Source organism: Myxocyprinus asiaticus, chromosome 36 (assembly GCF_019703515.2).
Source record: "Myxocyprinus asiaticus isolate MX2 ecotype Aquarium Trade chromosome 36, UBuf_Myxa_2, whole genome shotgun sequence".
Taxonomy (NCBI): domain Eukaryota; kingdom Metazoa; phylum Chordata; class Actinopteri; order Cypriniformes; family Catostomidae; genus Myxocyprinus; species Myxocyprinus asiaticus.
The window spans coordinates 3,787,744-3,815,343 of record NC_059379.1 but is presented as its reverse complement, the minus strand read 5'-3'; the positions used below and the strand labels follow the sequence as shown (position 1 = coordinate 3,815,343).

Here is a 27,600-nt window from a genome sequence, read left to right as displayed (position 1 = left end):
AGCATAAAAGTAATCCATATGACTCCAGTGGTTAAATCAATGTCTTCAGAAGTGGTATGATAGGTGTGGTTGAGATCACTTTCACATTCTTCTTCTTGTGTTTTGGATGATTTACTTTCTTCATGCATATCGCCCCTACTGGACAGGGAGAAGAATATCAAGCATTATCTGTTTCTTACCTACACCTATCATATCACTTCTGAAGATATGCAATAAAACACTGGCGTCGTAAGGATTATTTTTATGATGCCTTTATGTGCTTTTTGAACTGTCAAAATGTTGGCACCCATTCACTTGCATTGTATGGACCTACAGAGCTCAAATATTCTTCTAAAAATCATAATTTGTATTCTGCTTAAAAAAAGAAAGTCATACACATTTAGGAAGGCATAAGGGTGATAAATGATGAGAATTTTCATTTTTGGGTGAACTAGCCCTTTAATTTTTGATCTCAGTAATTATATTTGCACCCGTAAAAATGCTAATACTTGATAAAAAAAAATAAAATAAAATATATATACATATATATATATATATATATATATATATATATATATATATATGTAATTAGTAGAAATAAATATTATTGATATCAAAACTGAAATTTCAACTAGTATAAGCCATAATTTATGCTACCTGAAAATGCATTTGTACTAGTAGAATTTCACAATGATTTGTCATTCACTCCGGTTCAAAACACAAATACACATATCAAAGACTAAGTCGCTTTAGAAAATAGCTTCTGCTAAATGAATCAATGTAAAAGCAAATATCAGCTATGCATTTTTACTAGTAAAAATACTTAATTGTCATATCTGTAATCTGGTTTTTACTAGTAACAATGTTAATTTCAAATATCTGGAAATGGCTTTCAGATAACATTAAATTCAGAAGTATTTAAATATATCTTAAATGGCTTTCTTACTAGTTACAATCACATTAAATATATCGGAAATTAACACTGCCACTAGTGAAAACCAAAATAAATAAATAAATAAAAAATTAAAATACTAGTTGTAATGAAATTGTTGATATCAGGGACGGACATTTGCACTAGTAGCAGTGTAATAATTGACTTAAAAAAAAAGTGCATTGCTGATATGTGAAAATGGAATTTCCACTAATAAGAAAGTAAGAACAGCCATCTGTAATTGCGTTTTGAACCAGAGTGAATGACAGATCATTGCCATCAGAAACTCAGTTACAGATATCAATAATTATGTAGTTAAAATTCCATTTGTGATGAAGAATGGGTATTTCTATGTATAATGATGTAATTTGTATATCAATAATTAATGCTTTACTATTGGAAATGTAATTACTGATATAAAAAAATAACATTTTCACTAGAAGTAAATTAGTTGCTGATATCAAAAATAAGCTTTTTAACGAGTGAAAATTGTAGACTTTATAATTCAAATCGTGCACATGACTGAATGCAAAAAGAGCTTCCAAAAGCCGTTGAAACCGAACTTGTACAAAAAACAAACAAGACGCAGCGTCACAAACGCAGGTGTCTCAAGACACATTTTTTTACATTGAAGTGCTTTTTAACTCGACATTGCATCCAAAAAAGCAGCACTTCCAAGCAAGACGTTGAACAAAAAAATACAAATCAGTGAGACATGAACAGTCAAATACGTCCTAGTGCATGTTTACAAAGTAAAAAAAAAACACATTCAGTGTGAACGGCCCCTTACGTATACACTCCCTAAGGTCACATCCACACTAATATGTTTTCATATGAAAAATTCATATCCTCTCATCCAGTTTCAATAACGCTCCCCATTACCATAAACCTTCGAAAACTATTTAGTTAAGAAACTTAAAATAGATTAGTGTGGATGTGGCCTAAGAAACAAGTCCAACAGGGGTCAGGGGAAATCCAAACCAGCCAAATTAAAGGCGGCTACCTAAAGACCGATGAGTCCACTAGTCATTTAGGAAACCGACCGTTGAGTTGATATGTAGTTTGCACATCCCTAGTCTTCTGGGCAACACATTTTTGAAGTCGTAAAAGCGAAATAACAAAAGATATTATTATTTTTTCTGTATTAACTGAAGTACCTTATTTTGTTGTGGATGTCCCAATGTGGATACTGGATTTACACTTTTCAGAGAGCTCAATAAAATGTCCAAATTATATTTTGGTCTATAAAAGGATAGTGTAACTTGGCAAGCAAATCTGTGTATTCCAGACTAACAGGACTGACAGAAAAAACTGTTACACCGAGAGCGACAGAGAATGAGAGAGAACAGGACAGAGGATTACAGCCGGACAGAATCAATGTCACACAGATTTAGTAAAATGACAGAGGAAGAGGACACAATTCTTCAATGTCCTCAAACGGTGTTTATGTTTAAAGTCTGTTAAAATAAGCTTCGTCTTGAAATTTCCATATGTTTTACCTCGGACGGCCCCACCGTGTCATCCATTCATTACCGCTTTCATCACGCCCTGACATTTTGGGATGTCTGTGGCCTTCGGCTGGATTCGTCCCCATCATTGATTGCGGTGTCAATAAACACTCATCCAGTCGCAATTTATAATGACAAGGACGAGACATCAGAGCCATATAACGCAAAGTAACACTCTCTAAGAACTCCTTGGAGTCTCACTCTTATCATGGCTGCCCCTTGTTACTGACGTTTAATCATTTTGTGATAGATTCGCTGAGATGTCGCAGGCAAGACGCATGCTAACGTGCCAAAACACGTAGAGTGACTCACCTCGAGTCTAAACAGGACATGTCCCTCACTATTAACCTTGAGATTGTTTATTGCAATTAAATTAAGTGTATTAGAGGTAAAGGTAGATGCAAGTACTTAAGCTGTGTCAGGATTCACAAACTTCTGGAATATTCTTCTACACCATTTTGTAGTATAACCGGGCTGCGAGATCCGGTGACAGGATAGCACGGAGCGGCTCACATGCGTGATTAAAGGAATATTCCAGGTTCAATACAAGTTAAGCTCAATCAACAGCATTTGTGGGGGCCTGGTTAGCTCATCCAGTAAAGATGTTGACTACCACCCCTGCAGTCGCGAGTTCGAATCCAGGGCGTGCTGAGTGACTCCAGCCAGGTCTCCTAAGCAACCAAATTGGCCCGGTTGCTAGGGAGGGTAGAGTCACATGGGGTAACCTCCTCGTGGTCGCCATAATGTGGTACTCACTCTCGGCGGGGCGCGTGGTGAGTTGTGCGTGGATGCCGTGGAGAATAGCGTGAAGCATCCACACGTGCTATGTCTCTGCGATAAAGCGCTCAACAAGCCATGTGATAAGATGCACGGATTGACGTCTCGGATGCGGAGGCAACTGAGATTCGTCCTCCGCCACCCGGATTGAGGTGAGTCACTACGCCACCACGAGGACTTAGAGTGCATTGGAAATTGGGCATTTCATATTGGGGAGAGAAAAAAAAAAATCAACAGCATTTGTGGCGTAATACTGATTACCACCCAAAAAAATAAAATAACATTTAAATAAAATAAAAATAATATACACTATTAATCAAAATCAAAGCGGCCAATTTTTGAATGTTAAAATACTCACTGATTCAAAAGTATAGCCACAAGACACGAATTATATGCGTGTAAAGATGATTTAAATGTGATAAAATCGCTTACTAACCTTTTCTGTGTAAAGTTATTGCCAATTTTACAACTTTGTTGCCATGGCGATGTAATGTCAACAAACCCTAAAATGACTGTAAAAATGACAATATAAACAACATTACAGCTCAAATAATACACGAGTTTTAACAGAATAATTAAAGTAAGTGCTTTTATAAAATTATAAACTGCCTTTAAACCCTCCAAAAATTGGCCCCATTGACTTCCATTGTAAGTGACTCACTGTAACCCAGAGGAACAAGTCGAAATCAATTTTTGTGGTAATCAACATTATGCCACAAATGCTGTTGATTGAGCTAAACTTGTATTGAACCCAGAATATTCCTTTAAATCGGGCTTCACTCAATATGGTGGTGCATGTGACACATCTGAATTCTACATGAGCAATTCAACCATGTCAAATGGCTTTATTTTTTTATATGATTATTTTTTCTGTATTAACTGAAGTACCTTATTTTGGTGTGGATGTCCCAATGTGGATACTGGTTTTGCACTTTTCAGAGAGCTCAATAAAATGTTCAAATTATAATTTGGTTGCATTTTTGACAATAAATGTTATTGATTGTGTAAAATAGGCACATAATATCGTCATATCGCAGGCCCCTGAATACAATCTAATCGTATCGTGGCAGACTTTGAGGCAGTGTAGTCAAGTCACTGGATCTCAAGTCGAGTCCTTCCTTCCTATCTAAACATCCATCAATCCATCCATCCATATATATATATATGTATATAAGCACAGCTGTACATTATCCTTTACTTACAGTTATGCAAGTAAAGTTTTCTCGACTCAGAGAGAGGCAGAATGAGCAAAGAGAGAGATTGAGAGAAAAAGAGATTGAAGAGTCAGCAGGCTCTCAGGTCAGCATGACACCTGCGGTGAAAACAAAAGAAAAGAGATGAATGGTGTGATGAAAGGGTGATAGAGAGATGAAAGCTGAGTGTACGGCTCTAAGAGGAAGAAGCCGTCTCACTCAAAGAAGCACAACAGGGAGTAAAAAGTGCTGAAGAACAAAGATACAGCGGCTGAACAGACTGTCAGAGGCACAGTGTCCCAAACACATCAGCACATTTTATGATAAAAGCTCAAAAAAATGCAGACTGTTTTTTTGTTTTTGTTTTGTTTTTGAGGATTTCAGAACATGAACTGCAATCAGAGGTTGAAATGCAGCCAGTGAGTAAACAAATGAAACTATATTATTGCTTATAGAGTGTTGAGCAGAGTGTTTTTTATTTATTTATTTCTTTTTTTTTAATGGGTATAAACTTAAGGGACAGTTAATAAATAAATAAATAAATACAAATCTGTCATCATCTATTCACATTTGAAATCTGAATCATCTGGAGCAGAATGTCCAGACTTCTGAGTCGTCTAAAGCCATACGATAGCTTTATGTGAAGTACAGAGTGAAATTTACGTCATTATATTGCCATCAGACTGGGAGACAAAGGGCCCTGCAGAGAAGCAGACCCCCATCTCTGAATCACCCTTTTATTACTCTTGACTCTCAATCTTAAGACCAAAGGTGAGAACCTTCTTAAATTCCCTGGGACTTCCAGAAGAACAAAGGCCAAAACCTCACATACAGTTAGTCCTAAAATTGTCACAAAACTACTTAACACTCCATATCCATTTGGACAACGGTATATAATTAACATCAACTATTTGTGAAACAGCAGTTCCCACAAACTGAACTATTAAGGTGTGAATGAATGCATGGGTTATGATTCAACCATCTAGCATCGTATCTGAACTCTTTATTGGGAGCAAAGATCACAGATTTTTTAACACTAAGTGTTTTTTAAGTGCCCTTAGCCACACTTTTGCAAGTTATATTCTGCAGTTGTTTATGCCCCATACAGTAAAATTACATTAATTGTGAATTTCTAACATTTATTTGTATTGAAAACAGATATGAATAGATCTGTTGTCAATATCAAAGGTCATTGTGACACTGGCAACCAGTAAAAACCATGAAACCATCACATACAGCAGAGATACGCTCAAAAATAAGAAAGTTATCTATTACTAGCTCCAAAACTGCTCCTTTGAGGAATCATTAGTATTTATGATTTTTTTTTAGTTTTGTTGCAATACAAATCACTAATTATTAAGCAAATGCGTGAAGACGCGGTACCGTTATTTAAGGTTAATCAGTTATATTTGTTATTAGTGGCATTGCGACCAACATCAGTCTGATTTAAATTGGGATCCTCAAGTACATTGGGAATAGGGCTGAGATGAGTGACTGATGAGATATTGGAGTGCGCACTTGTTTGATTGACCCCGAGAGCGCTCATGTTGAAGGGAGAAGTTAATAGCGCTTATGATCGCTAAAACATTCTCTATCGCTCCACACACCATCTGACTGTCACGACTCACGTTACATCACATATACTCAGATTTGTATACACGTTTATTTGTTGTTTAATTCATCCTCTCCATGTTCACTGTGCAGCGAGTCAGAATAACTACTGTACTGACTCTAGAAAATGAAAAGCTTAATATTCATACACGTTTTTCTTACACGTTTTAAACAAAAATATTCATCTAAATTACAGCATGTTTGAAAGTTTAAATTCGTGAATGCTTAGAATTGCCACCAACTCTGTATGCATCAAGGGCTGAGCAAATGCTCATTCATTAGAGTAGCAGTGTATGTGTGATTCCCTGCATGCTGCAAATAGATTGGACCTGAATCTAGGCAAGATTGGCCGATCACAGATTATGGATTTAAGACCAAAAATCGTCAGATTTAGATCTGTGGCCGATTGATCGATTGACCCCTATCCAAGAGTATTTCAGAAGTGGTTTGTAATGCATGGGTAAAACCTTAAAGACTATTCTAACCGTGTACTTTGAACTATGCAAACAAGTTCCACACTGAGAAAGAAAGGTGGGCAACACTGTGTGTGTCACCTCTTAATTCAAGAGCCAATCCTTTTCCTTCCATCCTCATGAGAAAGGGATAAAAGTATCCTCACAACAGACACACCCTGTTCTGAGTCTCAGTTCACGAGAGAAAGGAGATCATAACAGTAACACTCCAAGTTCAGTTTATCTTTCCATAAGATAACCATAGACCAGGGGTCGGCAACCTTTTTGACACGGAGTGATATGTTTTATTTTCCTTGTCAATGGCTGTGCCGACATCAACCTGGTTCAATATCACAAATTTGCTTTGTTTGATTAGTGATCACAAAATTGTCTGGAACTTTAAAAATGTCTTATTTTACGTCCAAAAAAAATAATTCAAAATCACGCGGATGGGTAGTTTTAGAAAGAACATCTGCTTGAGATTTAGAAGCTACTCTTTGCTCCAGTATGTCCAGGTAAATCTTGTGTTTGCGTAACATTTGGTCTGCTAAGGCGATATTTGCTTAGCTATCTCTAAAGCAGCACTTGAATTTGTTTTAGATCATTAGACATTCTGTTATTGTGCCTTGGCTGTCTGAATGCTGTCTGAAACGGTTTCCTAATAAGCAACGGCTTCCTAATAAGCAAAAAAAAATCTGTGCCTGTGAAGTCATTGACTGAAGCTGTCTTGGCTTTCAGACACAGCCAAGATGTTTTCAGAATATGGGATGTTCGGGAATGTGTTTGTGAGTTACTAAGAGAAAGCTCCAACCATTGAACACAACTGCATATGCAAGAGGTCGTGTGAGTCCAGCGGCTGAAGCATCCAACCTGACAGCCAGTGATCCGTCTCTACAAGAACGAGCACATGCCACAGGCCAAGACAAGCCTATTGAAAAATAAGGAGCTCTTCTGTCTTTTACTCAATCATGCTTTCTTACTCTCTAAGGCTTTGAACAGTGATGCAAAACCTGTACATCCTTCGAGAGTTATCATCGAGCTGAAGACCATACAGCTCTGGAATAATAGTTGAAACATGATCTTTGCATTAATTCATGAATCATCATGCTCTTTGTACACATACACATACATGGGATAGATCTGTGGGGGGGGGGGGGGGGGAACACCATAAAACTTCCATAAAATAACCAAAAATACCATCCGTGTCAGTTCCTCACACAATGCTATCACATAACTTCAGAAGATGTGGAATATAGTGTATAAATCATATGGACTACTTTTATGGTGATTTCTTTTTTTTTTTTTTGGAGCCTGATAGACCCATTCCTCATTATATCCAAATAAATAATTATATATTAATTTAATGTAATAGAGAAGCCAGAACATTCTTCAAAAATTAATCTTTTATGGTCCATGGAAGAAAGCAAGTCATCTGGCTGGGTTAATGAAAACAGAATTTTCATTTTTTGGTAAACTATTCTTAAAACGCATTTCTGCTGTTATATACAAAATTTCCTTTGTTAAAGTGTTTATTTTAGTGCTTCCTGTGAGGGTGTTGCATGTGACACCTATGCTTACTTTTGGAAGATCTTTGCCCGTTTGTCGCTTGAGAAGTTCTCCAATTGCAAAGACTCCTGAGTTAGGAATGCCACAGCGAGGTGGAAGTAGTTATTCCACAGCTGAGAGAAAGAATGGAGAAGAAAGTGAGGCATTAATGCGTCCTTATATAAACAAATCCAGTATAATTAAGACAGACTAAAGCATGATATATTAAATAACATAGGGTGTATATTCTGTTTGGTAACACCTTCAATGAAGCCCATATTTACAGTGCATTGTAAAGACATTGCATATGCAATTATAATGCATTCACATAATGTGCATTATTATATGTTGTAACTCCTCATACAAGTATTTTTAACTACAGTAATAATATATTATAATACAGTATATATTCAGTGTACACACACACACACACAGTGTGTATGTATGTGTGTGTGTGTGTGTATATATATATATATATATATATATATATATATATATATATATATATATATATATATATATATACACACACACACACACACAGTTATGCTCAAAAGTTTGCATACCCTGGCAGAAATTGTGAAATTTTGGCATTGATTTTGAATTTAAGGATAGTGATCATATGAAGCCATTTATTATCACATAGTTGTTTGGCTCCTTTTAAATCATAATGATAACAGAAATCCATTTATTGATAAAATAAAAGACATTTATTGAAACAACCACACCATCTTTTTCCAGAGCAGCCTGTATTTCTCCTGAGGTTACCTGTGGGTTTTTCTTTGTACCCCAAACAATTCTTCTGCCAGTTGTGGCTGAAATCTTTCTTGGTCTACCTGACCTTGGCTTGGTATCAAGAGATCCCCAAATTTTCCACTTCTTAATAAGTGATTGAACAGTACTGACTGGCATTTTCAAAGCTTTGGATATCTTTTTATATCCTTTTCCATCTTTATAAAGTTCCATTACCTTGTTACGCAGGTCCATGGCTCAGTATCTAGCCTGCTCAGTGCATCCACGTGAGAGCTAACAAACTCATTGACTATTTATACACAGACACTAATTGTAATTTAAAAAGCCACAGGTGTGGGAAATTAACCTTTAATTGCCATTTAAACCTGTGTGTGTCACCTTGTGTGTATGTAACAAGGCCAAACATTCAAGGGTGTGTAAACTTTTGATCAGGGCCATTTGGGTGATTTCTGTTATCATTATGATTTAAAAAGGAGCCAAATAACTATGTGATAATAAGTGGCTTCATATGATCACTATCCTTAAATAAAAGTTTTTTTGCATGATCAGTCATATTTTCAAAATTTCTGCCAGGGTATGCAAACTTTTGAGCACAACTGTATATATATATATAACATAACTCTTTTTATTACTAGACTATATAGTAAATGTGAACTAATTTAAGCAAAGTGACATCAATTCTGGGAAGGGGAGGCATGCACATCAACAGGTTAATGTATTAAAGTTCTACAAACAAAAAATGATGCTGGTCATGCTATAATGCATTGAACACTAAGGTATAACTATGAATTATATATTCATAACTATGAATGAGTATTATAATGCAATACAATTATTAAATGTATTTAATAATTATGGTTAAAATTATTAATTATAAGTTATAACATATCGGGGGGCATATTAGGAGTACGCATTGCATTTATAATGTCTTTACAATGCAGTGCAATGCAATGCAATGCAATGCACACACGCACACACACACACACACACACACACACACACACACACACACACACACACACACACACACACACACACAAAAACTTCACTTCTTAAAGCTTAGCATGCTATACCGGACGGTTCTAGGGTGAACTGATGACCTTGATAAGAATAACTATGGGCCCCTACCAGCTTACCCAAGCAAACTGATTAGAAAACAAATATTTAAAATATTCAGATCATATGCTCTGAAATTGCAGCCAATCAGTCTGTCATTTTTTTTTTTTTTTTTTTCTGCTAAAGAAAAATCTAATGATGCTCTTTCCTGCTGGAACTTGCTCTACACAATTTACTGTAAAACAGACCAATAGTCGATTAAAATCCCAACTTTTCATAAACAAGACTGCATGTTCATGCATGCATATTTCAGTTTCATCTTAATGCATTGTAAATGTATTCATAATGTTTAATACATATTGTAATGCATTATATGTTTTATATGTTTTCTTAAACAACTAGTACATTATAATACTTACATATTGATATTTGACTTTTAATGAGCATAATGCAATAAAACACAATAAATCATTACATAACACATGAAATTATAAAATTATAAAATTTATAAAACACATGTTCTTTATTGCATACTACTTTTTAAAAATACAACTATGAATAGGTTAGTATTATAATATATATATATATATATATATATATATATATATTAATTGTGGCTAAAACAGTACAATTGATACAATGATTATATAATGTGCAATGGGGTGAATCTGTTAACATATGTCACCCCTATATTCAGTATATATATATATGAATATGTTAACATATGTCACCCCTATATATATACACACACATGTATATTAATATATATTTCTGCAATAAATGTTTTTTGCTTAACACATTAAAATAGTTTAAGCAATTAACAGTCCAGATTTTTTTGATTTTTTTTTTTTTTACTTCCTGGACCTTCACACAATGGGAAAAAAGTGTCTCAAGTTGTTCCTGCCAGGTTACCATTTAGTTAGGAATAGGGTGGGGGTGGGGTATGGGCATCTGCTGCCTGCCAGGAATAAGCCCAGGCACTTTTGTACAATGGCTGAATCACTAATGTTTTCCCCCACTTTCTGTGGCTAAAATCGGCATATATACATTTTCAGGAGGTACACGCTCGACTCAACTGCACATCCTAACGCAGAAAGGAAACTAAATGTGTGGAGCAATGCATTACGCACGACACATGCCCCTGGCATAATAAACATGGGATCGGATTTACTGTAAGGAGAATGGAGACTTCACCCGCAAGCGGTGAACCAGGCATGCGAGTGATACGGGCAAGCTGTCGTATCTCTTCTCATCACCCGAAAATGCTCACTTTCATCTGAACCACTGTCAAAAGCGAAACCGCCCGAGAGAGACCCAGCGCTTGCGCGACAGAGACTGAGAAGGACCTGGCTGTTCATCAAGCTGCAGACATGTATACTTGCAGAGACTGAATGGTAGCCGGTGAAAATAATAGTTTTGAAATTTTAAACTTCAGAAAATTAAACTTCAGCATTCAATATGTTTTATATCTTTATGTATAGTGTCTAACAATGCATTGGCAATGCACACTTAAGTTTCTCTTGCCAATAAAATTTGAAATGAATTGAATCTGCCCATTTGATCACATTATTAAAATAAAATTCCATTGGAAAACGGCAGAATATTTTGCCCAACTTTTAATTACAGCATGTCCACAGATATTATGGCATGTATACATATAAATGTATAAGAAGATTAATACTTGTAAAAATATGTCTATTTAACTATCTGCAAAAAAATAAATAACATACATATTGAAATAATTAAAATAATGACAAACCAAATTTTTGCAAGTTCTTCGAGACAAAGTATAAAGTAAATATAGTTATGATGATTTTTTTAATGATTGTTGTAATGTATCATGTACCATAACTTAATAGCAGATTTAATCCACTTAAACTTGGTCTTACCTGCAGCTCAAAGTTGGTTTGGTCAAGGAACTTCTTACTGAGTACGGCAGCGTACTGATTGATAGCTCGCAGGAACACTCTGAAAAATAAGAGAGAAATCGTCTTAACCCGTCTGCTTAAAGGTGCCACAAAACAATCTGACACAACACATCTTACTTGCACAAGCTAGCAAAAGACTCGTCTCTCTTCAGAAAACCATGGTAATATTTTATTCATCCACACTCAGAAAACATGTATTTAACTCTTTATCACAATGGTTCTCAACTGATTTTGCTTCATGTCAAGATTGTCAATTGTTTGCCATACATAAATAAGCATCTTTTTAACATTACCATGGAATGCATGGGTCCAACAACATGCAATATTTTTTAACATCACATAAACTGAACAGAGTGCGAACTGACTGACAATTCTAAATGCAAAAACAACAGCAAAAGTGGATCGGGTCATATATCCCCCCAGTATATGACCCGATCAGAACAGACTTAGCATCCAATTATTTTTATTTATTTATTTTTTTTAGATCCACTGCTTCATCATATTTATAAGAGGCTGTTTGCATTCAACCACAGTCTCAACAAAATGAGCACCATAAACATAGCTTGTTAAACACTGAATAACATCATTAGCACCTTTCCTAACACGATTCCATGCCCTTAAGAAAGACACAGTGAACTAAAGTAAAATTCAGCATGCGGGAAATTACATCAATACAGATGATAAACTTAATCACCAGTCTTTAAACTCCGCCACACTGAGAAGGCATTATGAGAATATTTGAGAGACTTTTTATCCACTTAGTGCAATAAAGGCTCGTCGCTAATGAACTGAGAGACAGAACAAGAAATCTTCATATACTGTCTCAATCAACTCATTACCTTTAAAACCTAGTGAGCTGCCTTGCTGTATATTGCCTACAAAGGCAGCTGCCCAGTAAGGCAGTATCTTAAAAATACAGTACAAATGGTCAATTTCAATTTTAAGTCGACTTTTAGCCTAATAACTATATTGTTAGGCAATCTAAAGCATTATCAAATCGTCATGTGGCAGCACTTCAGAAATACCAGCCGATACTTTAATACCCAGCAGTGTCGAAATTCACCAGTTGAAGTCGTTTGGACAGGTTTCTTATTAATTTTCAACATGAAAGAACACGTTCTGATGTACATGTCTGACCCTTCATGTGCGAGAGTCTGTCGGATGTTTGACATCTCATTAGCGAGACTGCGTATCAGGGAACGAGCTGGAAGTTTGCTTCTCCGGGTGCACAAACACATCAGAAGCCTTGTTAATCATTATTTAATCTTCAGAAGGGCGGCGCCTTACGAGCCGAATAGGTTTCTGATTTACTGAGATAAACAGCGCAAGCTTAATGCCGTTGAGAGAGCGATAACTTCACTGACACAGATCTGAGAGGACGTTTGTTCAGGCCTCTGAGCTTTGACTCGTTTATTGTAATGAAGTGATGGAAAGTTTCTCATTAGGCCAAGAGACACAATCTGTTTACAAAGAGCTGCGAGAAAAATAGCTGCTATATGTGATTGGAGATATTAATAATGAATGTTAGCATCAATAAATCAAAAAGTCTTCCACCTTAAAAAAAACATACAAACAGACTTATGACTGAGTATGGACTTAAGTAGAGTAGATACCACATTTAATTTCACGCAAACGTAAACATGATCATAAGGGACAGATGTTGAGTTTGCTCAATACAGTACAGTTAACACTGTACTTATATCCATACAGTACATATAGAGTTTATACTGTGGTAGATGTATCAATGATTATCAGAGAGGCAGGACTGTAAATACACAGACATATATCTTAAAAAAAAAAAAAAATGTTATTAAGTGGAGATAATAGGCACAAACACAGAGTTTAGTTTAACTGTTTTGTTAAACTAAAAATCTGAAGCTGTTTTTGCACTGATGACAGATTTATCCACTATTTTTTTTATGAATAATCTTAATGTTTGGTTGCGTCCCTCAAATTACGAAGAACCTTTCATTTGCAAAGCATGCAGTTAATTGGATTATCTAAAAACACATTCTTAATACATAAACATATCCTAAAATACATTACCATAATATACCATTAGTGTTGGGTAGTAATGGATTACATGTAATCTGGATTACATAATCTGATTATAAAAATCAATAACTTGTAATTTCATTACATTTTTATTTTTTTTTGTTGGGATTTTTCCCCTTTTTTCTCCCAATTTGGAATGCCCAATTCCCAATGCGCTCTAAGACCTCGTGGTTGCATAGTGATTCGCCTCAGTCCAGGTGGCAGAGGACGAATCTCAGTTGCCTCTGCGTCTGAGACAGTCAACCCGCGCACCTTATCACGTGGCTTGTTGAGCGCATTGCCACAGAGACATAGCGCATGTGGAGGCTTCACGCCATCCAAACCATATTATAGCGACCACGAGGAGGTTACCCCATGTGACTCTACCCTCCCTAGCAACCGGGCCAATTTGGTTGCTTAGGAGACCTGGCTGGAGTCACTCAGCACGCCCTGGGATTCGAACTAGCGAACTCCAGGGTGGTAGCCAGCGTATTTTACCACTGAGCTACCCAGGCCCCTTCATTACATTTTTAAATGTGTGTTATCAGATTACAGTTACTCCAAGATGGAGTCCAAGATGACTTCATAATATTTAAAGTAACTTTTTTTAATAAAACTTAATACAAATCTTAAAACCAGATACAATAAATTGTAGAAAAAAGAAATTCAAAATTAAAATCATATTTTCTCTGTGCAAAATGTACTATTGGTACTTAATCAAAGCATGCAATAAATAATCCAAAAGTAATCTTATTAAATTATCTAAAAAGAGTGACTCCAGTCAGGTCTCCTAAGCAACCAAATTGGCCTGGTTGCTAGGGAGGGTAGAGTCACATGGGGTAACCTCCTCGTGGTCGCTATAATGTGGTTCGTTCTCGGTGGGGCACGTTGTGAGTTGAGCGCAGATGCCGCGGTAGATGGCGTGAAGCCTCCAAACGCGTTATGTCTCCGTGGCAACACGCTCAACAAGCCACGTGTTTAGAGGCGCGGGTTGATGGTCTCAGACGCGGAGGCAACTGGGATTCATCCTCCGACACCCGGATTGAGGCGAATCACTACGCGACCACGAGGACTTAAAAAAGCGCACTGGGAATTGGGCATTCCAAATTGGGTGGAAAAAAAACCAATTACTTAAAAAGTGTCATTTTAAAGATTACATTACTGATTGCAATTTTAGTTGTGTAATTTGTAACCAGTCCTAGTTTACACTTTAGAAGAAGTAATCTACGCAACTCTGTATACCATAAACCATTTTTTAAATTACATTTCCAGCAAAAAGTAACTATATTGTGATATATACTGCTTTACCGTGAGATACAATTTTGGAAATAACACCTAACTGTAGTCCTTGGTCACATCTAATTTCCATAACCCGTGCTTACTGTACTACTTTTGTTTTTTGGGAAGTTTGTTCACACAGATGTCGGCAATGTTTTGTTAAAGCAATCGACATATTGGACATACTGGGACTGTCTTTTACAGCCTTGTTTTCATTCGCATCAAATTAATCATGCCATCTAAACAAATGCCAATACAGATACACACACACACACACACACACACACACACACACACACACATACAGGTGACATTTTTGTTATTGGAAAAAAAAACGTATTCCACCTTAAAAACAAAAAAACATGCTTTACAAAAAAATTTTTTTTAAGAAAAAACAAAGTCATGCTGGGATTTCATTGATTTAGCCATTCTGTTAGCTGTTCTACTCTACAGTCAAAAGTAAATCTTATGTCCAAATGATGGATTGCACACTTGTGGACCTGCCTTTTTTCCTTTTTTCTTTGGAAGCCAAATGTTTCAGTTTTAAACTTTTTAGACAATAGCTCTGCACTAAAGATCCAAACGATTATTCTTTTATAATTGTGATTTCGAAATAACATGAAAACACCATTCTGCAACATTTTTAATGGAACAGTCATTTTGATCCAATCGAAATACATGGACTGAACCACAGTCGTTCTGTAAACAAGAGTGACAGTAAGTGTAATTATGAAGCATCTCTTCATGTAAGCTGTAGGGATCAGAAGAGATTGTTACAGACTGACAGTATTCATGTTTTCTAGTCTGCTGAATGTTACAGATTTACTGCATCTGTGACTTTACAGAACAGACCATGTCTTCCTAAATCAATTCTGAGACTCAAGCAGAACACCGGGATATCTCCCAAAACTTGAAAACAAAGAACATATGACTACATCCCAGCAACAACAACATGACATTCAAATGTATTCACTCCCTTTAATCAAAGCTGGTGAAATTTTTGCATTTTAAAATACTCTCTGCCAACTTAGCTTTATTTTATATCCTGCATAAGCAACAATAAAAAAATACTCTATATTGGTAGGTATATAAACAAATACAGTAAATCCACAAAATGTAATACCCATACCCAAATCCAAAAAACATCATATTCTGTTCAAAACATAACTAGGCCTTAATTTAATGCATTAATTTAATACAATTATTTGCATTTACATTACATTTAGTCATTTAGCAGACGTTTTTACCCAAAGCGACTTACAAAATGAGGAACATAAGCAAATCGTTCACAAAAGCTAACAATATTTGCAGTATTGCACTGCTAAGTTATAATCGTAGCTGTAGTAGTACAGAAACATTAAACATTTGCATTTAAAATAATTTAATAAGGGATTTTCCAACCACTGGGGCAATTCAAGCTTAAGGTACCACATTCATGTTTATGTCTTTACGAATGTGAACGGCCCCTATAGGTCTAACTCGGACAGACTGACAAATTTGATTGAGACATGCATTATTTTGTTATTAATATTATTGTGGATGGAAGGCCAGTAATAGGCTTATGTTCAATGAAATAGAAATAAAACACCATATTTTGACTACTAAAGCCACTTTTTGTATTGTCTATTCAATGATTCACCTGCAATATATATATATATATATATATATATATATATATATACAAACATACACACACACACACACACACACACACACACATATATATATATACATACATACACACTTCCGCTCAAAAGTTTGGGGTCACTTGACTGAAATGTTTCTCATGATCTTAAAAATCTTTTGATCTGAAGGTGTATGCTTAAATGTTTGAAATTAGTTTTGTAGACAAAAATATAATTGTGCCACCATATTCATTTATTTCATTATAAAACTAAAATGTAATAATAAAAAAAAAAGTTTTTGAAATTGATGACTTGGACCAGATAATAAAGAAAAGCAGCCAATAAGTGCCCAACATAGATGGGACTCCTTCAATACTGTTTAAAAAGCATCTCAGGGTGATACCTCAAGAAGTTGGTTGAGAAAATGTCAAGAGTACATGTCTGCAGATTCTAGGCAAAGGGTGACTACTTTGAAGATGCTAAAATATAACACAGTTTTGATTTATTTTGGATTTTGTTTAGTCACAACATAATTCCCATATTTCCATTTCTATAATTCCATAGTTGTGATGACTTTACTATTATTCTAAAATGTGAAAAAATAAAAATAAAAAAATAAAGAATGAGTGACCCTAAACTTTTGATTGGTAGTGTGTATACATATATATATATATATATACTGTATATATGAATTAATCAATCAATACTTGTAATAATAATTGCAACACTTTGACAGTCCAACTTTTCATTACGACATAATAATATTTTCTTTTCTTTAAGAGAAAAGGTTGTTAATTACACTGTGTAACATTTTTTTTTTTTTATTCCTGGGTAATGTGTTATTTCCTAATTGCTTATGCCTCAAAAGTATAGAAAATGGCTATTATTCCCCACAAACTTTGCTTTTGTGACCAGGACAGTGATATTTTGAAATTTACCTATTTCCAATGAGAAAACGGGCAAATCTGTGTCTTTTTGTTCACATAAAGTCAGAAAAAAAAAAAAAAAAAAAACATATGAATCCAAATTAACATGTATTTATACTAAAGTAATATTCAAAGCTGTGCTGGTCCATATTGGTAACAAGTACCCGTCTCTTCCCCTGGCTCACTCGGTGAACCTCAAAGAGGATTACAACAGCATCAAGACCTTACTGGACGCCTTGGAAGTATGATGAGTATGGCTGGGAGGTTATAGGAGACTTCAAAATGGTGGCATTCCTGATGGGTCTCCAAGATGGTTTTACCAAGTTTCCTGCTATCTTTGCCTTTGGGACAGAAGGGACACCAAGGCGCACTACCACAGGCGGGACTGGCCACAGCGGACCGAGTTCTATGTGGGGAGGAACAACATCAAGTGGGAGCCACTGTTGGACCCCCGAAAGGTGCTGATGCCACCACTGCACATCAAATTGGGCCTTATGAAACAATTTGTCAGAACTCTAGATAAGGAGTCGGCAGCCTTCAAGTACCTTCAAGACTTCTTCCCTAAGCTGTCTGAGGCTAAGGTCAAAGCCGGTGTCTTCGTCGGACCACAGATAAAGAAGGATTTTGGATTCATATGTTGTTGTTTTCTCACTTTATGTGAACAAAAAGACACAAATTCGCCCATTTTCTCATTGGAAATAGGTACATTTCAAAATATCACTGTCCTGGTCACAAAAGCAAACTTTGTGGGGAATAACAGCCATTTTCTATACTTTTGAGGCATAAGCAATTAAGAAATAACACTTACTTCCCAGGAACAAAAAATGTGTTACATAGTGTTATTAACACTAATTTACTCTCAAAAGAACCTGGAGATATTCTTAATGACTGTATTTAAAATTCAAATAAATTGACTCAACACACCAAGAAAAACAACCCCAGCAAACCTATTTCTTTTCAACTCAGACTAACAATAACATTCCCATTAATTATACTCTGCTAACTGATGAATATGACCATGCTCTCGTACGTCAACGATTCTCTGTTGATGAACTACCCTCATTTTAGTGACGCACGACCCTGCTGCAGTTTATCTGTTCCTTTGAGCATCAGAGAACCAACAAAGTGTGTAAGTCGGTTAAAGAATATTCCTCTAATACCATCGCTGCTCAATAAAAGGCTGTGTGGTCAAATGAATCACATTTTAATGATTCCTACATCACTGCTCCGTTCTTAGCCTTAATACCAGCGGTGTGTAATCAATGGATGGGAACGCAGTCGTCTGAACTAAATGCAAACAGCAGCAGGTTCTAATCCATGAAATCTGTCTCCGCACAGGATGGGATCCAAACACAGAAAAGATGAGACATATCAAATGATTCTCAGCTTTATTTTGACTAAGGCTACTATATGTTCACACAGCAGCAGAACACAATATGATTTGGTTTAGAGTGCTAAATACAGCCATAATGTAAGTGAATAGTGACTCTGGTCCATCAAGCTTGAAAAAGGACAAAGAAAAAGAAAACTATAAAGCCACTGTAAAAGTATTAAATATGTAATTTTGTAACACTACACAATATTCCAAGTCTTTTGAATCAATGAAATAACTTTTTGTGATGAACAGAACAACATTTAAGGGACCATTCACACCAAAGGCGTCTTAGTGCAAAAAAACAAACAAAAAAACCCATATATCCAGTGCCACAAACGCAGAGGTCCCGAGATGCATTTTTAAAAGTTGTAGTCCTTTTTAACTTGACAACATCTAAAAACATTGCAATCCTGCATGAGACACTGAGAAAAAACAGTGAGACATGGCAGAAGTCCATCTAGCACAAGTTTACATGGGAAAACAATTGAACAACAGTGCAGATGGACACAAAAACATGCTCGGTGTGAACGGCCTCTGCATCGTTATTCTCAATTTAAATAAAATAAAGCGCTTGAATTTAAAAATGAAGGCTACATCAATAACATTAAGCTTATTGGTTCTCATGACAAAATGTCATGTCACACATAAATAATAGTAATGAGTAAATAATGAACTATTCATTAGTTCCTTAAGTCTCACTCCTGCATTTTGAGAGTAAGCTCTGTTCGAAATTAAAGCCAATCACTCTGTATGCCCTCTCATGGCATGACAAAGAGCCTGCAGCGACAAAAGCGGATTTTGTAATATATGCATCTGTTTATGTTTTGTAGTCAGCCGTTGCTGTTAGTTCTAATGACTTTGGCTGGAATGCTCATCCATGAAACTCAAAGCAATTTTGCTGCATTAGAGGATTCCAAAAACATCCATTTACTAGATCTTTCTGGCAGTGAGTGGCACTAAATGGAGCTCCAGACCTCTGAACTCGGCTCACAGAAGCATCATGCTGCAGGGTGGGCGGCAATCAGAGAAAAAACCCACTGAAAGCAGAACTTACAAACCATATACTTACTGACAATGCTGCAAACACCAAATTGAATAGTATATTTTAAACTTGTTTGAAAATAAACCAGTTACAAAGAGGCAACTATATATGATGAAAAATTATTAATGAAATCAAGTCTACTATGTTGATAGTGTCACTGTATTTCACAAAATAATACGGTGCATCCAGAAAGTATTCACAGCGCTTCACTTTTTCCACATTTTGTTATGTTACAGCCTTATTCCAAAATGGATTAAATTCATTATTTTCCTCAAAATCCTACAAGCAATACCCCATAAGGACAACGTGAAAGAAGCTTGTTTGAAATCTTTGCAAATTTATTAAAAATAGAAAACGAAAAAAAAAAAAAAAAAAAAAAAAAAAAAAAAAAATCACATGTACATAAGTATTCACAGCCTTTGCTCAATACTTTGTTGAAGCACCTTTGGCACCAATTACAGCCTCAAGTCTTTTTGAGTATGATGCTACAAGCTTGGCACACCTATTTGTGGGCAGTTTCTCCCATTCTTCTTTGCAGGACCTCTCAAGCTCCATCAGGTTGGATGGGGAGCGCCAGTGCACAGCCATTTTCAGATCTCTCCAGAGATGTTCAATCGGGTTCAAGTCTGGGCTCTGGCTGGGCCACTCAAGGACATTCACAGAGTTGTCCCAGAGCCACTCCTTTGTTATCTTGGCTGTGTGCTTAGGGTCGTTGTCCTGTTGGAATATGAACCTTCGCCCCAGTCTGAGGTCCAGAGCGCTCTGGAGCAGGTTTTCACCAAGGATGTCTCTGTACATTGCTGCATTCATCTTTCCCTCGATCCTGACTAGTCTCTGAGTTCCTGCCGCTGAAAAACATCCCCACAGCATGATGCTGCCACCACCATGCTTCACTGTAGGGATGGTATTGGCCAGGTGATGAGCGGTGCCTGGTTTCCTCCAGACATGACGCTTGCCATTCAGGCCAAAGAGTTCAATGGTATGTTTGTTTCTCATGGTATGAGAGTCCTTCAGGTGCCTTTTGGCAAACTCCAGGCGGGCTGTCATGTGCCTTTTACTGAGGAGTGGCTTCCGTCTGGCCACTCTACCATACAGGCCTGATTGGTGGAGTGCTGCAGAGATGGTTGTTCTTCTGGAAGGTTCTCCTCTCTCCACAGAGAAATGCTGGAGCGCTGTCAGAGTGACCATCGGGTTCTTGGTCACCTCCCTGACTAAGGCCCTTCTCCCCCGATCGCTCAGTTTGGCCGGGCGGCCAGCTCTAGGAAGAGTCCTGTGGTTCCAAACTTCTTCCATTTACGGATGATGGAGGCCACTGTGCTCATTGGGACCTTAAATGCTGCAGAAATTTTTCTGTACCCTTCCCCAGATCTGTGCCTCGATACAATCCTGTCTCGGAGGTCTACAGACAATTCCTTGGACTTCATGGCTTGGTTTGTGCTCTGATATGCAACTGTGGGACCTTATATAGACAGGTGTGTGCCTTTCCAAATCATGTCCAATCAACTGAATTTACCACAGGTGGACTCCAATCAAGTTGTAGAAACATCTCAAGGATGATCAGTGGAAACAGAATGCACCTGAGCTCAATTTTGAGTGTCACGGCAAAGGCTGTGAATACTTCTGTACATGTAATTTTGTTTCGTTTTTTATTTTTAATAAATTTGCAAAGATTTCAAACAAACTTCTTTCACATTCTCATTATGGAGTATTGTTTGTAGAATTTTGAGGAAAATAATTCATTTAATCCATTTTGGAATAAGGCTGTAACATGACAAAATGTGGAAAAAGTGAAGCAATGTGAATACTTCCCAGATGCACTGTAACTACCAAACTTCTAAACAAAAGGGGTTTAAAAGGTGCACTAAAGCTGTGTTCAGAATAGAATGTTTCTATATTGCTATGCAGTATATACTGCCTAATATTTCTAAAAAGAAAAAAAGAAAAGGTAGGTGTAACTGTATACAATATTCAAAATTAAATTTCAAACTGTGATATTCTATTCTACTCACATGACCTCACTATGCTGCATATTTTGTGGCAATGTGGAAATAAAAACTACTACTACATAAATACACATTTTGGTCAAGAGAGTAAAAATGTTTTTGTTGTTGTTGCTTTTATTGCAAAGAACATGCCTGGCTGTTAACAAAAGTGAATTCCATTTTTAACATACAAAGTGCTTTTCAAAAGTGAACTTTCAACTTGACACAGTGTTTAAGTAAGTGTTACTTATGCTGCGAGACATTGATTAGGGAGCAAGACACAACAACCAAAGGACTCAACCTTGGGGGCTGTTCACAACAAACGTGTTTTTGCGTCCATCTGCGCATTTAAAAAAAAAAAAAAAATTCTATGTATACGTATAGACGTTTTTAAATGCTGCGCTGTTTCTTCAGCATCTCGTGCAGGAGTGCTGCATTTTTTTAGATGCCTTGTAAAGTTAAATAGAACTTCAACCTTTAAATATGCATCTTGAGACAACGGTGTTCTCTTAAACTGTACTCGTTGCATTGTATCTTGCTTTTTCAGGGCAAGAACGCAATCGGTCTGATGTCGTCATCATTGCTTGGCAGTTGGCACACACCTAAAATTCGAAAGCTCAGATTTAGCATTCAAATGTGCGTTTTTATCTAAAAATGTTATTTGACAGCCTTATGGGATAAATTACATAATGATTACTGTGCATACTGCATACTATGCATTTGCCAAAAAGTGCAGTGCACATTGTACGTTTGTATGCAAGATGCACAGTATTCCATGCATATTGTAATTAAAAAACACCTTTGTTATTCTGAATAAAATGCACCAATGAATCATTCACCATAAGACCAGGAATGTGCATTAAGGAAGTCTACAGGGTAAATTCTGATTTCATGTTGAGTTTAATGGAAATAAAATTACTTGCATCTTTAAAGTCACTGTTTCATTACTAACTGCTGCATAATGCATAAAAGGTATATCTTTTCAATTGGAATATTGATAAAAAAAAAAAATAAATAAATAAAAAAAAATCGGTCATTCCAGGTAGTGTAAGAGATTAAGAGATTCAAATAATTTAGCACACAATGGCTAACCTTGGCTCAGTTATGTCTATTGTTTCTTCAAATGGACCTGAACTACAATGTATTTTGTTAAGCAGTACTAGACAATGCTACACAGAGCCGAACTGACAGAGCAGGAAAGAGAGAATCGGAAGACTCTAGCACACAGACAGGGAGATGAGGTAGTCATGTCCGAACTTTGGAAATTAATATTAATAATTAAGGATCAAGTGGTCGGAAGCTTTTAGTGAGAATCGTGATCGGATGTCACATTTGAAGATGACACAACATATAGAACAAAGTCACAGTGTACTTTTTAGAGACAGAGACTACATTACCAGTCTATATTTTTGCTAATGTTTTACATCACATTTACAAAGTCCCTGAGTCAGAATTTCCTCCTCAGAAGGCATGCTTAAGAAACCATTCAGCAATGCTATTTCTATGTAAATTGATTAATCATGTTAAATGTTTTCCCGCTTGAATATCTGCAAGAAAATTATTCAAGAAGAAAATACGATGATGGTCAAAATAAAATACGTCAAATATGTTGTAATGAGATATGTCTAGATTTTCACATTTTATGCACCAAGCAAAGTTTCTAAAGAACATGTGAGTGGTCCTTGCCTGTGCTAAACTTGCCACCATTCGGTCACGCAGGGTCGAGTAACACGGTCTTGGGTATAATTATGCTAGTGTGTTGTGGGTGGTTGCCAGGACTATGCTATGCGCTTGCTAAGGTGTTCAGAGTGCGTTACTAGGTCATTTATAAGGTGTTCTGGGTGGTTACTTACTAGTAACTAGCTGTAGCTGTAACAGGGGTGCACACGTGTCTTCTGTTCAAGTTTTCAGCTAACGACCCTGCATCAGTGTGGAGTGGCATGAAACAACTTTCACAAATTACAGGACTACTACCCCCAACCCTGTAGGGAACCAACAACTGGCTGACGACCTGAATGTGTTCTACTGCAGATTTGAAAGGACCAATCTCACACCCCACACCCACTCTGACCTTCACTTCACACAAACACCAACACCTCCTGCAACCCCGCTCCTGCTACTCAATCTGCACTTAAGATCTGTGAAGATGATGTGAGCCGCGTCTTTTGGAAACAAAAGACGAGGAAGGCTTCAGGCCCAGATGGCGTCTCACCAGTGTGTCTTCGATCCTGTGCTAACCAGCTGGCCCCCATCTTCACACAGATCTTCAATAGATCACTGGAGCAGTGTGAAGTTCCATGCTGCTTCAAATGCTCAATCATTATTCCTGTCCCAAGAAACCAAAAATCACAGGACTTAATGACTACAGACCGTCACCCTAACGTCTGTGGTCATGAAATCATTTGAGAGACTGGTCTTGGCCCACCTGAAGAATATCACTGGACCCTTTATAGATCCCCTTCAATTTGCTTATCGAGCAAACAGGTCGCATCATATCCTGCAACATCTGGACAGACCAGGGACATATGCAAGGATCCTTTTTTTGGACTTCAGTTCGGCTTTCAACACCATCATCCCAGCTATACTCCAGAATAAATTACACCAACTCTCTGTTCCCATGTCTATCTGTCAGTGGATTACCAACTTTATGATGGACAGGCAGCAGCTTGTGAGACTGGGGAAACTCACTTCTAGCACCTGTACAATCAGCACTGGTGCCCCCCAGGGATGTGTGCTCTCCCCACTACTCTTCTCCCTCTACACCAATGACTGCATCGCCAAAGACCCCTCTGTCAAGCTCCTGATGTTTGCAGATGACACCACTGTCATCGGCCTCATCCGAGATGACAATGAGTCTGCATAAAGAAGGGAGGTTGAACAGCTGGCTGTCTGGTGCAGTCAAAACAACCTTGGTGGAGATCATTGTGGACTTTAGGAGAAACACCCCAACACTGACCCCCCTCACCATTCTAAACAGCACTGTGGCATTCAGGTTCCTGGGTGCTATCATCTCACAGGACCTGAAGTGGGAGACCCACATTGACTCCATTGGGAAAAAGGCCCAGCAGAGGTTGTACTTCCTTCGCCAGCTGAGGAAATTCAACCTGCCACAGGCACTGCTGATACAGTTTTACTCAGCAGTCATTGAGTCTGTCCTCTGCACTTCAATAACTGTCTGGTTTGGTTCAGCTACGAAATCAGACAACAGAAGACTACAAAGGACAGTTCGGACTGCTGAGAGAATTACTGGTTGCCCCCTGCAACCCCTCCTCCTTCAAGAACTATACACTTCCAGAGTGAGGAAAAAGGCTGCAAAAAATCACTCTGGACCCCACTCACCCTGCCCACTACCTTTTTGAACTGTTGCCTTCTGGCCGACGCTTCAGAGCTCTGAGCACCAGGACCGTCAGGCACAGGAACAGTTTTTTTCCCTCAGGCTATCAATCTCATGAACAGTTAAATTGCCCCATTGAGCAACAACTATGTGCAATACACAGTTTAGTCTTTCTTATATTTATCCAATACATCCAACCTCTTCTGCTATTTCATTCCACTGAAAAAAAAAAAAAAAAAAAAACCTTTGCACTGTACGTAACAGATTGTATTAGATTTGCACTACCCATGTGTATGTGTGTATGTATGTGTGTGTCTGTACGTATGTGTATAATTAGTTTTATTTTTTTTATTATCTATGTCTTGCTGCTGTTTTTGTATTGTTGTATACTGGAAGCTCCTGTCACCATGACAAATTCCTTGTATGTGTAAGCATACTTGGCAATAAAGCTGATTCTGATTTATACACAGGGTTGGAAGGGTTACTTTTAAAATGTATTCCACTACAGATGCTATATGCTGTAAAATATAATTAGTAAAGTATTCCGTTAGATTACTCAAGGTCAGTAATGTATTCTAAATACTTTGGATTACTTCTTCAGCACTGCTGGATTTTTTCACTTGTTTTGACTATAAAAACTCTGCCAGTACAGTAAGACAAAATACACATGTTAAAAATACATTCTCTGAAAAACCGAAATATCTTATGCAGTGTTGTTTCTAAAACAAGAGAAATCAAATTGATCTTGTTTTAGGGATTTTTTTATATTTTTACAGGAAAACAATTTAAAAAAAATATTATCAAGAATATGATTTTTGCCCTAATATCAAAGGTCTTACTAGAAAAAAGAAATGATGATCTAACGTGAATTTTCTTGATAATAAAATATGACCGTGCCTGGTAACATGTGCATGTAAAATGGCTAGAAATAGCATTTTAGCTTAGCGTAAAGCTGACAATTTACACAAGGTTTATTTCTATTTCTTCTGCTCCAAACTTACTTCAAACTTACTTCTCTGTCTGCTCGTAAGAATGTAACACATCATAAGAAAGTGTTTCACTGCTGTTCAAATGCACTTTGGATTGCATCATTTATATGTATAAATGTTTTCCATCTGAAAGGACGAAATATTAAATGAAACAAATGACAATAAAATGCAAAGTAATCTCTTCAGTAATCAAAATACTTTTTGAATGTAACTGTATTGTAATTACCAATGATTTCAATTGCAAATAAAATACATTTTGTATTTTAAATACGTAATCCCGTTACATGTATTTCGTTACTCCCCAACCCTGTATATTGCATGTTCCTCGTCTTTTAGAGCACAACAGTGCTAACTCATTTATTAGATTTTTTTCTGCTTTATTGTTTTCCAAAGTATTTTTCCTATTCATTTTTTTTTTTTAAATAAGGATTTCATAAAAATAATAACCACCCCACACCTGATAGCTATCATGGAAAAATATAAAACTATTGATTTTAACTTGTTGATAAGTAAAGAAACAAAATATTTACAGGAATATTCCAGGTTCAGTACAATTTAAGCTCGAACTACAGCATTTGTTGCATAATACTGATTACCACAAAAATGTATTTTGACTTGCCCCTCCTTTTCTTTAAAAAAAAAAAAAAAAAAAGAAGAAATTTGGGTTACAGCGAGGCCAATTTTTTAACATTAAAATAATGACTTTTTGAAGTATAGCCAAAAGACATGTTTAAACAATCCAAAAATTGCCCATATTGACTTCCACTGTAAGTGCCTCACACTAACATCATTTTATTTGTAATTGTTTTTAAGAAAAGGAGGGATGAGTCTGAATACATTTTTGTGGTTATCAACATTATGCCAAAAATGCTGTCGATTGAGCTTAACTTGAATTGAACCTGGTTTATTCCTTTAAGTATATTGCAAACTATTCAGATAAATATATAAGTAGTTTGAGTGTAGTGAGAGTGACTCGACTGCATCATTCACAGCGTGTCATGGGAGTGGAAGATCACGGCAGAGCTCTTTTGGCGCGCTTTATTGGCTGCGTTTCTCTGGTCATTTCCCTTCAGGATTGTGGGTAGTGTAGTCCTTCACCCGAAATTCCACTATTAAAAACAATTTTGAAATATCGTGGACTGATGGCAACAGAAGCATATACCATCGATTTACAACCTCATAGCTTCCACTTCAACTGATATCACCAAGCCCTCTTATTTTTCACTCTATCCAAACTCGTATATTCTGCACTAAAAGATACATTTTAAAGAATCTTTCCACA

At 36.7% G+C, this 27,600-nt stretch overlaps 1 protein-coding gene across 1 annotated transcript in view; it reads right to left on the bottom strand.

Annotated features, from left to right (window-relative positions):
• The window catches only part of LOC127427334 (dedicator of cytokinesis protein 1-like), a 321,969-nt gene that overhangs the window by 69,074 nt on the left and 225,295 nt on the right, over nucleotides 1-27,600 (bottom strand). Inside the window, exons 30-31 of the mRNA XM_051674887.1 lie at nucleotides 11,695-11,773; nucleotides 8,030-8,130 (exon numbers count right to left, since the gene is read on the bottom strand). Of these exons, the coding sequence (XP_051530847.1) occupies nucleotides 8,030-8,130; nucleotides 11,695-11,773 (180 nt within the window). The remainder of the gene's footprint in view (nucleotides 1-8,029; nucleotides 8,131-11,694; nucleotides 11,774-27,600) is intronic.